The sequence below is a fragment of the Typopeltis vanoorti genome, chromosome 24 (assembly GCF_054136105.1).
Source record: "Typopeltis vanoorti isolate ZY-2024b chromosome 24, IOZ_Tvanoo_1.0, whole genome shotgun sequence".
Classification (NCBI taxonomy): domain Eukaryota; kingdom Metazoa; phylum Arthropoda; class Arachnida; order Uropygi; family Thelyphonidae; genus Typopeltis; species Typopeltis vanoorti.
In genome coordinates this window covers 9,102,249-9,116,169 of record NC_143572.1, presented here as the reverse complement: position 1 = coordinate 9,116,169, position 13,921 = coordinate 9,102,249, and the positions used below count along the sequence as shown (strand labels likewise).

Sequence of the window (13,921 nt, the reverse complement as noted above, 5' to 3'; positions counted from 1 at the left end):
ATTATTGCTAACTGGTTATATCACCTCTTACTGACTGGCAGTGTACTCTGCAATACATTGCAGCAGACTTACTAACCTAATTGCATTAAAATTCACTATATCCACTTTAAATGAAGTGGGCAAATATAATTTCCATCAACATTTTAAATTTTCACCTTTTCAAGCAAGTACTATGCATCTAACCTAGTGTTAAGTATGATGTAAAAATTTTATCTCAGAAGTCAGACATTTCTTGTGTTCTAGTTGCAATTAAATTGTCAGCTTTTATTTATGTCAATATTTCTAACTCTGAGAATGAGAAACAGTTTCATTAATAAAGACTTTAATTAGCAATAATGTGTTTCACAATTTAATTACATACCTGTACATTTCAACCCCTGTAATTAAAGATGTTTTTAAATGTTAATAAATTAATAAAGCCTTATTTTAAAATAACAATAAAACTATGGAAACAGTACAAATGGGAACAATGCAGTGAGTAGTAAATTACCTAATTATTTTTAACAAGTTACAATTTTTTGTTTTGTTCTTTTTCCAAAAATTATATCACATTTCAGTTAGGAGGTTGAACTTGTTCACTAGAAGAGTACCTGTAACTCATAGAAAATAATATATTTGTTCCCAGCTAAACAAATGAATCCAGCAACAGTGACTAGCTAATCATTGTTGATAAACAGTGAGTGGCAAAAAAAATTTCTCATATTTAACATTTTATTTTAAGCTTCTACTGTAAAGTGATGCATATGTGAAAATGCTATTTAGGTGATCTTTAGGGTTATCAGCATTATCCTAAATTAAATGGAAACTGTAAAAGCTTGCAGATCTTAATTTGTGACCAACACATTAGAGATTGGTAGAAAGCATTATAAATGATACAAGAAATACAGGAACTGTCTGTGTTGAGCAGAACTGCTTTCAGTTCCAAATATACTTAGTAAAAAAAAAGGCATACTTTGAGCCCTGCCCACATAATATCCATTCTCATGCATAGTGAGATTTCATTTGTACATTTTAAGACTAGACACAACCACCATCTAAAGTCAGATCAACGCTATATCACATAACCATATTCATAGAAATTACAGCTGAACATACAAATTAAATCCGGTTCATGCACAGAAGTACATGTTTCAGTCAAGTTAAACAGTTTCTTTCTTACACATATAGAATGCTAATGTAAACATGCTGCTCTTATGTCAAAGTTATAATCCTTGAGAACAAGGAAATTCTGACTAAAATTAGTTTGGCAAGCCACTGCTATGATTATTGAAAACATGGTCACATTATGTTGTTTTAGCACCTTATCAAAGTGATAACTTTCAACAGCTGCCAGATTTAAGTTATGCATACAGTTTTTTTGAAACTCATAACGGACAACATTCATCGTAAGACCTTCTAAAATCACACTCAACTGAGAGTAAGCATTTCCAAACTAATCACCATTAGTCTTCTGCATGCTTACAGATACCATCATGATAAATTCAATATTAAAACAAAAGTAGGTAAACAATCACACGAAGGAATAAGTATTTTCAACAGCTCGTCCATAGGAAGTTTGAGAATGAGAAGAGGACTGCAAATTCTCCAAGGAATCAGACCTAACTCTAACTGATCCACCATATGTCACAATTTCTTGCAGTTCTGGAATGCTAGGTGCCCTATGGCTGGTACGTGCACCTTCATTATGAGAAGGAGATGCTCGAGACGGCTGTGAAGTGTTTGTGTGATTTCCTACGTTAACCACATATTCAGTGAGAGTAACATCTGAAGCTCCGCCAGATTCTAAAGGAATGGGATGTACACGAAAGTGTTCAAGCATATCAAAGATAGTCTGAAACCAAAGGTGTTGAACTCTACACTGTCCCTCTGGATTAATGGTCATCCGGAGATGCTATTAAGAGAATTAAAAATTAATATCAGTTAAAGGATGTTATATTTTAAATGTACTTAAAGTGGGGTGGGTGGGGGAAGAGATACCATTTATTATTCAATAAAAAATTTTTGATGTATCATTTTTATATAATTAAAAACTTTAATATCTGAAGACTTACTCTTCAGATATTAAAGATTTATTAAACTAAATATTTAATTTACCCACTGTTATTCATTTTTTGGCAGAATACATTTCCCAGCTTAAACAGAAAGTTTCATTCTAAAATTAAGGAAAATAGTTTTTAATTTAAACTAATATTTGCAAGCAGGTTTATGGATTACAATAAGATGATGGTAGCATTGGACGTGGGCGATTGATACACAGTAGCATACTTAGAGTTCGGAAAGACTTCTGATAGATTACCACATGATAAACTGATAGTTAATTTGCAGCGGATGGGGTTGGATATTACACTAGTGCATTGGATTAGAGATGGACTGTCTGATAGGTATCAAGAAGTTGTGTATGGGGGCAATATATCAGAATTGGAAAGTCACTAGTGGTATGCTTTAGGGGGTCTGTTTTAGGGTCACTGCTGTTTAGCCTGTATGTTAATAATATTGGGGAAGATTTGAATGGGGATATACAGTTGTTTGCAAATGATTCAAGGTTGGAATGAACTACGAGGAGTAGAGCAGATGTTGTGGCCTTACAAGAAGACTTGAATAGATGGAGTGAGTGGGCACAGGAGTAGGGATGCCAGTTCAATGTTGCAAAATGTAACATTTTAAAATTTGGAAAACAAAGATGGGATGTAGAATTTCCTCTTGGTGGGGATATATTGTTGGAAGTGGAGGAAATAAGAGATCTTGGGGTGATGGTGGATAAGGATCTAAAATTTAGAGGACACATTACCAAAATTGTGAGGACAACACAACAAATTCTGGCAATGGTGCAGAGGACACTGACTTGTAGAAGTAAGGAGATTTTGGTTCCATTGTATAAGACTGATTAGGCCACATATACAGTGGACAGATTTGGTCACCTGGTTTTCAAAAGGATGAAAAGATGTTGGAGAAGGGTCCAGATCAAATTGACCAAAATAGCCTCTGATTTCTGGAATGTTGAACATGATGAAAGGTTGAGACGATGCAATTTGCAGAATCTAGTGGATAGGAGGAAGAGGGGTGATACGATAGAGCGTACAAGTTGGTATGGGGTTGTTATAGGATTAATGTTGAAGAGGTTTTCCATAAAATGGTGGGAGATTGGGTAAGAACAAGATATCTCTGGAAGCTGTATAAGGTAGGTGTGAGCAGGGGAATGAGAAGCAGGTATTCTGCATGGAGATAGGAATGATTGGAATGCATTGCCTGAGAGTGTGGTGTCTGCAGAGAATTTGAATATGTTTATAGCATGGTATGATGAGCTGCGTGTATAACAAAAGGGACCTCCCGGATGAGTCTGCGACTCCATGGGGTCTTAGGATAATAATACGGTAAGTCAATTAGAATGTAAGTAAAAAGAAGAATATGGTACAGTTATCCAATAATTAAATTTGCAATTGACAATGGAGTCACTAATATTTGGACTTTCCAGAAACAAAAATTAAGAATGTGATGAATGTAATAAAGAAACAGGAAAGAAAAGTAAACACGATGGCAGTGCATGTAGAAACTAACAATTTAAGCATTGGTAAATACAGTTGTGGGGGGGGGGGAGAAGATATGAAAGAATTTCTGGAAGAAGTGAGAAAGAAAAAGAGTGAAAATTGTTGAAAAGTGAAAAGAGAGAGAGAGAGAGTGTGTGTAGAAGAAATGGATGTGCGAAGTGAGTTTGATGGCAGAAAAGATCTGTATAAAAGGGATAGCCTGCACTTGAATGGAATTGGCACGAGGAGCCTAGAGAAATTATTTAATGGATGAGACTGACTGTACAGAGTTAGGGAAACATGATTATCATTGAAGGAACAGTGAGAACGTGTGTGAGTTCAACAAAGGTATGTAAATGTGCTAATGACATGAATGTCCATAAGTATGGTTATGAACCTGATGTAGAGGTAGACCTGCAGGGTTTAGGTTCGGATGGGAAAGTTGCCCACCTGGACCAAGCAAACTACAGTGGTAAGTATATGAAAAAGTCAGAAGGTAACTTTGCTATGCTTATAAAGAAATGAATTCATTGCCTTGGTGAAACCTAGCTCACAGAGTCAGATGAAGTAACTAGTACTGCGAGTGTAGTAAACCTCCCCCCCCCCCCGCGCACATCTCTTCTGTTTTAGGAAAAACAGAAGAGATGTGTGCGGGGGGGGGGGGGGGTTACTACTAATACCCTAACAGACAGCCTGGTTAATAATGACCTACCCCTTATTGGAACCATGAAGTGGCTTGAAAGATTCCACATTTGGTCTTTACAACAGGGTTTCTGGACTATATGAAAGAATAAATAAATAAACACACACACATATATATATAAATTAATAAAAATAGTGGAAAAAATAATCCTTATCGCATCCATGATATGAGTGTACTATAGGTTTAGCCTTTTGTAGGTGGGAGCCACATAAAAAATAACTTGACTCAAATCACCTGAGGAGTAAGTAGTGAGCGGCTACCTGGTTGAAGTGGAGGCTAACAGGATGAAATATATGGTGAGGTATTGCTACAGACCTAGATGTTTAGTCACTGAGGGATGATGAAATGCACTGCCAAATTACCCTGATGGGTACTAAATAAATAATCATTATAAGTGACAAATTATCTGATCACTGATTGGGTAGAGAGAAACCTTATGATAACAATGAAGGATAATTTATGGAGCTGTTGTGAGACAACCTTTCAAATCAGCATGCAAAAGAAAGAACTTGAAGTCAGAGTTAAAAATGTGACTGTTTTGAGGACAGGTGACAACAGTGATCATGCAGTATTAACTTGGGAAGTAGCTAAGCATACAGATGTTCCAATTACAATGAGAACTGTACAAGCTGTAAATTATGACAAACTCAGGAGAATACTATGTTTAGTCCCGTAGTAGCAGTTAGTGAATGACAAAGACATCAGAGTTCATGGGAGACATTGAAAAGATGCTTAAATGATACAGTATCTGAATGTGTCACTAGAATTCAAAGAATAAATAGGATGGGAGTGAAACGGAAGTGCAAACCTTATTAAGCAAGATTTCCATAAGAACAGGACTGGAAGAAATACATAAGAATAGGGATGAGAGGAATTATGAAACATATAAAGCTCAGGCCCAAAAAGTTATGAGGGCTGTACAAAAAGATAAATCAGAGTAAGAAAAGAAATCAGATGTGCAGAATAAAGGCAAGTCAAAGAATTTTATCATTATTCTGCATGGAAAAGAAAGAATGCATGTGGAAGAATAACTTTACTGAAAGCATGCAGTACCCTTGTGTCAGAAGCAAAATAAGCCTGCTTGTTCAAATAATGAACATTCTTATTTGAGTGCTCACTTTGCTAAGATCTATTAACCTGTTGTATGCAACATGATGCACAGAAATAACAATACAGTGGATAAAGAGTCTTATCCATGTTATTGTAACATGGATAAGAATTTGGCTATATTTGGAAATCCCACATGCATTACTCTAGCATGTGGGATTTCAGCACACATGCTAGAATAATGTTCAGCGCTGAACTAGCTATCCCATCGACATATTTGTATAATTTGAGTCTCATCTCAGGAAAGATCCCAGAGGAATGGAAAGAATATATGATAGTTTAGCTGTAATGGGGGGGGGGGGGGCTGTAACTATTGGCCCATGTATCTCTAGGGTAGTGGTGAAGATTTCAGAGAAATTGGTAAAAACTTGCATAGAGAAATGGGTTGACAGACAAGCTATACTTTGTAAAGAACAGCATGAATTTACTTAAGGGAGGTCATGTTTGAGCATTCTGCCCATATTCTGTAATAATGTTATGGCTGAATTGGATAAAGGAAACAGATACCTTATGATACTGTTGGACTGTGCTAAGACATTTGATAGGAAATCACATGGGCCACATGAAATCACAATTACATAAACTGGAGATTGTGGGATTGGAATATTGATTTGGTTAAGTTGGTTGACAGACAAGAATTGGAGAGTGGTATGTATATAGGATATGAATCTGCCAGATTTAAGGTGACCAGTGGCATACCTCAGAGAACAGTTCTTATTATTCACTCTATACATTAAAGATATTTGGACCTGATAGATGTTCAATTGTTGGCTGATGACAATATGTAAGGTAGGGTAATCACTGATGCTACTCACATATAGCCCTTACACAGAATGATTCAAATAGCCTGAAACTGTGGGCAAATGATAATGGTGGAGTTCAACGTTAGTAAGTGCAGAATTATACAATTTGACATGATGGGATTTCTAACAGCATTTCATGTTGGTGGGATTATACTTACAGAAACTGATGAGGCTAGGGATCTTGCAGTGGATAGGAATTTGAAGTTCAAAGGTTACATTGCAAAAGTTGCAAATACAACTCAGGTTAACTAAGATGCTTAAGTGAATACTAATATGTAAGGATAAGGAGGTCACTTTGCCTCTGTTACAAGGCCTGAATACAACTTCCTGGACTACTGTGCAAAGATTTTGCACAGTAGTTCTCCTAGGTTTAGAAGAGATAACGAAACAGTGGTACATAGAAGATATACGAAGAAAATACTGGGATTATGGAATGTAGATCAGTGGTTCTCAACCTTTGTGAGACAGCAGCCCGGTAAATTCGTTTTTTATAAGACGAGGGTCAGTCCCAACAAATTTACTCGTAAATACCTTTCTAATTTTCTTTTAAAGTTCATACATTAAACTAACATAAGTATTAGTACACTTATGTATATGGTGTAGCACATTGACAAATATAAAATTACATTTAAATTAGTTATCATTCACTGGACTAATGAAATCTTGTAGTATATTGTAGTTTCCTCAGGCCAGCATCATTAAATTAATTTGTGCTGATTTTCATTGGCATATCTCATTCTGATCACCAAAAAGTTATATTATTCAGTGTAAAATTCAGTGTACAATACAATAATATTGATTATTGTATTATTAAATTGATTTTAATGATGTTGGTTTGAAAAAAAAAACCGATAATGAGAAAAATACTCATGCATTGTAACTCACCATAGAAGTCAGCTGAGCAGGGGAAGCAGCATATGGATGTCAACTTGTCGGCAAAACACTTATCACATACACACGCCAAATATTTATATATGCAAAGTATGTAATTTAATAAATAAAAATGCATCAATCTCTCAATTCTAAACACTGGTTCCAACACTAATTAATATTATGAATTTAAAAATGCAGCACTTTAACACAGCAGTTATAAGTTATTCAAAAAGTTAAACTTAGTTTCTTTTATTACAATTGAGTTTTTGAAGGTTTTAGTTAAGGTAGTGAGACTTTTGTTGCTGTTTTCTGTCCATTAACTTATTAATTCTGGGATGAATTGAAGTGATAGCCAAATGGAGACAGTCAGAAAGTTGCAGGCGGTTCCTCTGTTTCATTTTAAGCAGTCATGGCAGAAAATGCAGTTTCATGAAGATATGTGGTGGAAAAGCAGAGAAGAAATCTCATTGCTATTCCATGGAAATTTGGATATTAATTTTCCATTCTTATCCAGAATTTCGAATTACTCAAAATTAAAAGTATTTCCCAGTCCTTTGTTTGATGATAATTCAATAAATTGAAGGGTTTCTTCAAGGGAAAGGGATGTCTCTTTGTGTTCAACAAAGGGATTCACAATCCACATATTTTGCCTCTGGGGATTCTCATGTTTGGGATAATACTTTTCAAATGACAACATCTTCAAGTGGGCTGCAATAATATCAAAAACTGAATTCTGTAAACAGAAATCATCTGCTTCCATAATATAATCTGAGTACGACTGAAACATTTCATTATTTCTTGCTGCAATCATATTAAGCCAGAAATTGAGTTTCTTTTTGAAATGATTTGATCTTGTTCCAAGCATTAAATATCGTTGTATCTGGGACCTTGAAGTTTTAAATTCAACTCGTTTATGTAAGAAAATATGCCGCCGAGATATGCCAGCCTGGCTACCCATTTCTTATCCTGGAAATAATGGGACAGGCCACTTTTCTTATCAATTAGAAACAGCTCAACTTCCTTTCGGAGTTCATATAACCTCTTGAGAACTTTACCATGGGACAGGAAATGAACTTCTGAATGGAAAAGAAGATTTTGATGATCAGAGCCCATTTCATCGCACAATGCTTTTTCCAATCTTGTATTAAAGCACTGTTTTTATATATATAATTAATAATTTTAACAGATTGAGACAGGACTTCATTAAGTTAAGGTGCCATTTTTTTGGAGGCAGGTTTTGCCTATGAATATAGCAATGTGTCGGGACCTCTCTCTTCAATGAATTATTACCTATGCACACTGCTGGCAGTGTGTATAGGTAAAAATATTATTACGTGACACCCTCAGGGAGTCCAAAGACTCATCGAGGGAGGGCATCCACTCTGCAACTCTGTCTTGACTACTCAATCCACCAACTACAATGAACCGCAATTACACCAATGCCATATACCGTCCACCACCACCACCACTAGTATTTTCAAAAACAATCACAAACATTCAAGCACATGGCAGGATTCGAACTTGCAGCCTTTTGGCTGGAGAGCGGATATGCTAACCACTCGGCCAACCAGGCTGGCATAATTCAGAAATACTTCAAATATCTTCCTTCGTGTCACTTTCATATGATCAATATATCGTACACACGTAAGTTAAATGCTGCTTTTCTGAATATCTGTAGATTCATCCAGTTGTAATGCAAATGATTTCAATATTTTAATTTTTTCATTGAGTTGTGTTTCTGTATTCTTCTGCCATATCAGATATTTGCCTTTCAACCGTATCATTCAACAATAGGATGTGTTTCATTTTACTTGCTGCAAACTGATCTAATACTTCATTACAAGCAATCAAAGAAGGCTTAATGAGTTTTTCACTGATGGAATACGGTTGTTTACATTTAGCTATCTGTAATGATATTAAATAGGATGCCATCAGAAGTGAAGTGGTTGAAGCTTGGAAAATAATTTTCTTTTCTATTTTAAGTGCATCTCTTTTATATATAAAGAACTCAATGGGTTAGTTGACTAGATTGGAATGCTTTGTGTTGAGATGTCGTATAAGTCACAATGGCTTCATTTCCCACAACAGTAGTACAAATAACACATTGAGGTCATGGCAATTGGTCAGTGTCAGGGCATTGTGTGAAACCAAATTTTAAATAGCTGTCCGTGTACTTATGTACTATGTATTATGTACTAATGAATGCAGACTTTTTCTTCTGTGTGCTGGTAGTTTCCCCCTCCTTTTGTACATCCTGGAGATTGCTCTGTAGGCTTGAGGTGGATGAATTCACTATTTGTTGCACCACAAACACCTTCGATACAAGATTTATTAACACCAAAATTAAAGTCCTTTACTCTTATTCATATTAAAATTTAAATCTATAGGCCTATTACTTTTAAAAAATCACAGCACTTACACACTGCAATGCAAACTTGCGAAGAAAAATAGTATTCAGTATTACTAGATTTGAGAACTGGATACAGACTGCCTTGATCTTCAATTTCAGCAGAAAAATTTTCTTTATACTTTCTTGCTGATTGTCACTGACATTTGCAACCCAAATGTTATTTTGTTCAGTTTTGAGAACAGAGGATACGTGACCCATTGTTTAATCTGCTTGCAGGCAATTTTTATGACTGGTCATAAACAGCAATATTTCCTTTCCCAAATGTTGAAAGACTGATATCTGAAAATTCCTGATAATTTATGAATACTTCCATGTTTAAAAATACTTGGTCACTGACGTTTGCTACACAAATGTTATTTAGGCATTTTGGGTACGAGCTTTTTGACACATTCACGAATATTATTCTCCTCAGAATATTTCCATTATAAAATATTTATTCATGAAAAATGCTTAGAAAACTAAAATGACAAATTCCAGAACTTCTCATGGCCCTCGGTATAACTGATGCGAGGGCCCAGTACCGGGCTGTGGCCGGGCGGTTGAGAAACAATGATGTAGATTATGAGGATAGATTAAGGGTATGTGGACAGCAGACAATGGCAAATAAACAGATATATGATAGAGGTCTATAAACTTCTGAAAAACAAACATTATTTGATGAAATTTTTTGTTGTATGGAAGATGGGGAGGAGACAAAGAGTTATCTGTGGAAGTTAAGTTTGTGAGCAGCTGGCATGCTTCTTACTGTTAAGCAATTATGATCATCATTACCTTTCCTTCAGTGATTTTTCTTCATGAGTGGATGGTAGAGGTACTGCAGTTCTACAATGAGATGATTTTACGGAGGGGGACTTAATTGCAACGTGTTTAAAAGTGATTTGTTTTGTGATAAGTTTTAGAATGCAATAATGAAAGCCAATTTCACAGGAAGTTCTTTTTTTTTTTTTTTTGTGGTTCCCACCTACAAAAGGTTTTCATGGTAAACCTATAGAGTACATTTGTACCGTTGGTGGGCTCAGGATCCCCCCCCCCCCCCAATTATATATATATATATATTTGTAATTTTTTATTTCTTTTTACACAGTCAGGAAATCCTGCTCTAGAGACCAAATATGGAATTTTTTCAAGCCACAGCCACTTCAGGCCTCCAAAAAATGGGACACTGGTCTCACACGAGGTGATGAAATTCATCTCCCACCTAATGAGAAGTTTGCATTACCCAGCTACTATGCAGAGGAATATATACATGTTGAGAAGAACTATATACATGTTGTTTGCTCTGAAGATGTTAGTTTGAAATCCAGCAAAATATAAGCCAGTTAATAAATAAGGTTTTATACTTTAGTTTGTTTGATCTTGTAATACTGTTACAAAAAATTATAAATATATAGAGGAAGTCTGCTATGCATTATGAGATACTGAAGCAATGGATTGTGAAGACTGCATACAAGCAGGCTGATTGTGAAGATACTTCACACACAAACTTTTGTTTGCTTGGATAAAGGATTAAAACAAGAATATAATTTCTTATCTAGTAAAATTTATTTTGCAACCATGTGAAAAACCTATGACAATCTCTGAACTAGCGTATTTTAATAATATGATGGTATACCATTTTGCTGTGCTATATATAGAAATATGACTTTTCGTTGATTTAGCTTTCAGTAATTCCATGGGTCCTAGCTCAACTAATTAGTTTTGTTATCAGTTACAATTTACATTGTTTTCTCAGTTACTAAAGTGTTGTGTGCCTATCACAGTTATAATTATGTTCTGATGATGCTGGGTAGAAATACTAGTGAAATATTAGTAAGTTTAATAAATGTAATTTTTTCCTCTCTTGGTATTGTTTATACTGTCAAGCACTATTATGATTTGGTTTTGGTTTATTTTATGGTTTATTGATACAAGAACAACAAAGGTTATACTGCACTATAGCAAAGGTTACAGAAGTACACAAGGTCAAACACACAAAGGTTACAACAATATATAGTCAAAAATACATATTTACTAATTTATGCACAAAAATTAAGTTAAGCCATGCAGTACCTACATAAGGTTAAAAGTTACAGCAGTACATAAATAGTCAAAGACAAACTAGTAAACAATATGCATGTACAAAAACCAAGCCAAGCAATGCATTATCTGTATATAAATAAAATTATAGCAAAGGTTACAACAGTACATAATAGTCAAAGAGAAATTAATAAACAATATGCATGCACAAAAGTTTAGCAATGCAGTATCTACATATAAACAAAATTACAGCCATAGTTGAAGAATTTATGGAGAAGAAAACACGTTAGAATAATTAACATTACTTATAATTAAGAAAATAATATTTGATGTTTCGACCTCTGTACTGAGGTCATCATCAAGAAAAATATGTACAGGACACCACACAAAAGTAAAATAAATCTAAATGCTTTGTTAATTGTTTACCAGACCTTGACCTCTGGTAGAAAAAAAAACTTAAATAAAAATATTACTAAATAAAATAAACTTTTTATTCATATCAGTATAATAATATGCCCATTTATATGCCTTCTCCTATCCAGAAGACTGACTGCCATGATGTGACTCATGGTTTACTATGGGTGTAACTACATGTAGTGAGGAACCTAATCTCTTCCACATATTGTAGCAAGTGTTCATGGCTGTAAATTCATGTGTGTTCACGGGACCAATCCGCCTGTTCTGAGGAATGAAAAACCTGAGTTTCTGGGTAAAAAAACCTTCCACCTCCGTATAATAGTTAACTCACCTTTAGTCGAAAGAGACCAGGTAAAGGGTTTTCATATCATGGATGGGAATCAAACCCAGGTCTTTCTGTTTCACAGTAGAACTACATTAAGCAATTTTAAAAGTCCCCTCATATTAAGGTTTTCTTCTGTTTGGGGTTGTTCTGGATGCTACATAGGTTGAAGATGGGTCCTCCAGATTCTTGGAATTATTAATCCATCATTCTTGTTTAGATCTGGATGATATTTCAGCATTTCACAGGCTTCTTTGAATTTTCAAACCAGATTTTGGTTTGAGCTGAGTAAATTTCTTAATTTTGCAGGAGGTTTCAAGGTTGCCTTAATATTGTATTTATGTAGTGTTCTATCTATTTTTTCTGATACGCACCTAATATATGGTATGGCTATGGCATTCTTGTAATCTTTTTTTGCTTTTAATAGTATTTTTGTGAAGGATCTTGTGAAATGTTTTTATTGTAGCTATTTTTTACAAATGTCTGGCTAATAATTTCATATTCTTTGTTCAGCTCCTCCTCAATGGAGCAAATTGTTAGGGCTCTGTGTTAGGGTGCTGATGACTCCTAGTTTTTGTGTTGGATGGTGGCATGAATTTTTATGTATATATTTGCCTGTGTGTGTGTAGGTTATTGGTAGACCATGAAGGAGAAACAGTGTGAGGGATGACATGTGACAAGTGTCTAGAAAAGGAAAACGGTTATTATTTTCAATCTCGATGGTGAATTAGATACATCTGTGTTGTTTGTTCAGGTGGCTAAGTAATATATCCAATGTTTCGCAGCAATGGGTCCAAATAGCAAAAATATCAACATATCCAAAGCAGACTTTGGTTTTAGGCATGCTGAATCTAGAGATCATGTTCTGTATGAGAAGAATAGTATCTATCATTGATCAGGACATTAGTGAAAAGGGCAGTAATGCCAATGCTGACCAATAAATCTTTATTGTTGAGTGTGATGTTTTCTAATTTTGTTTATGAGGTGTTATGTATTTTTTATGAGTGTAGCCACTAGTTTCTTGGCTAAGTGATAATTTGGGCTGTCAATTCCTTCAACTATTGATTGTAATGGTGTGTTTATTTTGTGTATTTTTGGCAGGCCATAAATTCTGAGAACACAGAATTAATTCTGTTGTTTTCTTTTTGATGTGGTTTGTGGGTTGTAGTTAACCATTTGGTACATGAGGTGGTCGAATAATAATTGGTTCATTTTTTCTTGATATGCTGTCCAATCAAGGACTGTAGCATTTATCCACTTTAGTAATAATGATGTCTTGGGTTATTTCTTAACGATTTAAGGGCTAATTTTTCTGCTTTGGTTAAATTGCAACTTACCTATTTACTGGAATTCAGTATGTAGGATGTTTCCATTCATATTTATCGGCTGTATTTGACGGGAGAGATTTTAGACCTCTTTCAATGTGGTACATCTAGTTTGTTTACTGACATTACACAGGGACATATCAGAAAAAATAGAACACTACATAAATACAATATTAAGGCAACCTTCAAACCTTCTGCAAAATTAAGAAATTTACTCAGCTCATCCAGAGATCCTCTTCAATACCTTGCCCACCCAAGGGTTTACAAAATTCAGTGCACCTGCAAGAGTAGAGTTGGAAACTGCCATTGGTGTGGGCTCGGAGTAACTGTGTTTCTATAGGAAAGGCTGACGGGTGGTGGGAGCATGTAATTAGGTACGCAAAGGTTTACTACTGCTTTTATAATAAATAACAAATAGGTA

At 35.0% G+C, this 13,921-nt stretch overlaps 1 protein-coding gene across 1 annotated transcript in view; it reads right to left on the bottom strand.

Moving 5' to 3' along the window:
* Positions 1-305: 305 nt before the first annotated feature.
* LOC150092916 (SH2B adapter protein 2-like) overlaps positions 306-13,921 on the bottom strand; it is a 217,258-nt gene continuing 203,642 nt past the window's right edge. The window contains exon 7 of the mRNA XM_090414172.1: positions 306-1,891. Coding sequence (XP_090270298.1) covers positions 1,511-1,891 — 381 coding nt within the window. The 3' untranslated portion in view covers positions 306-1,510. The remainder of the gene's footprint in view (positions 1,892-13,921) is intronic.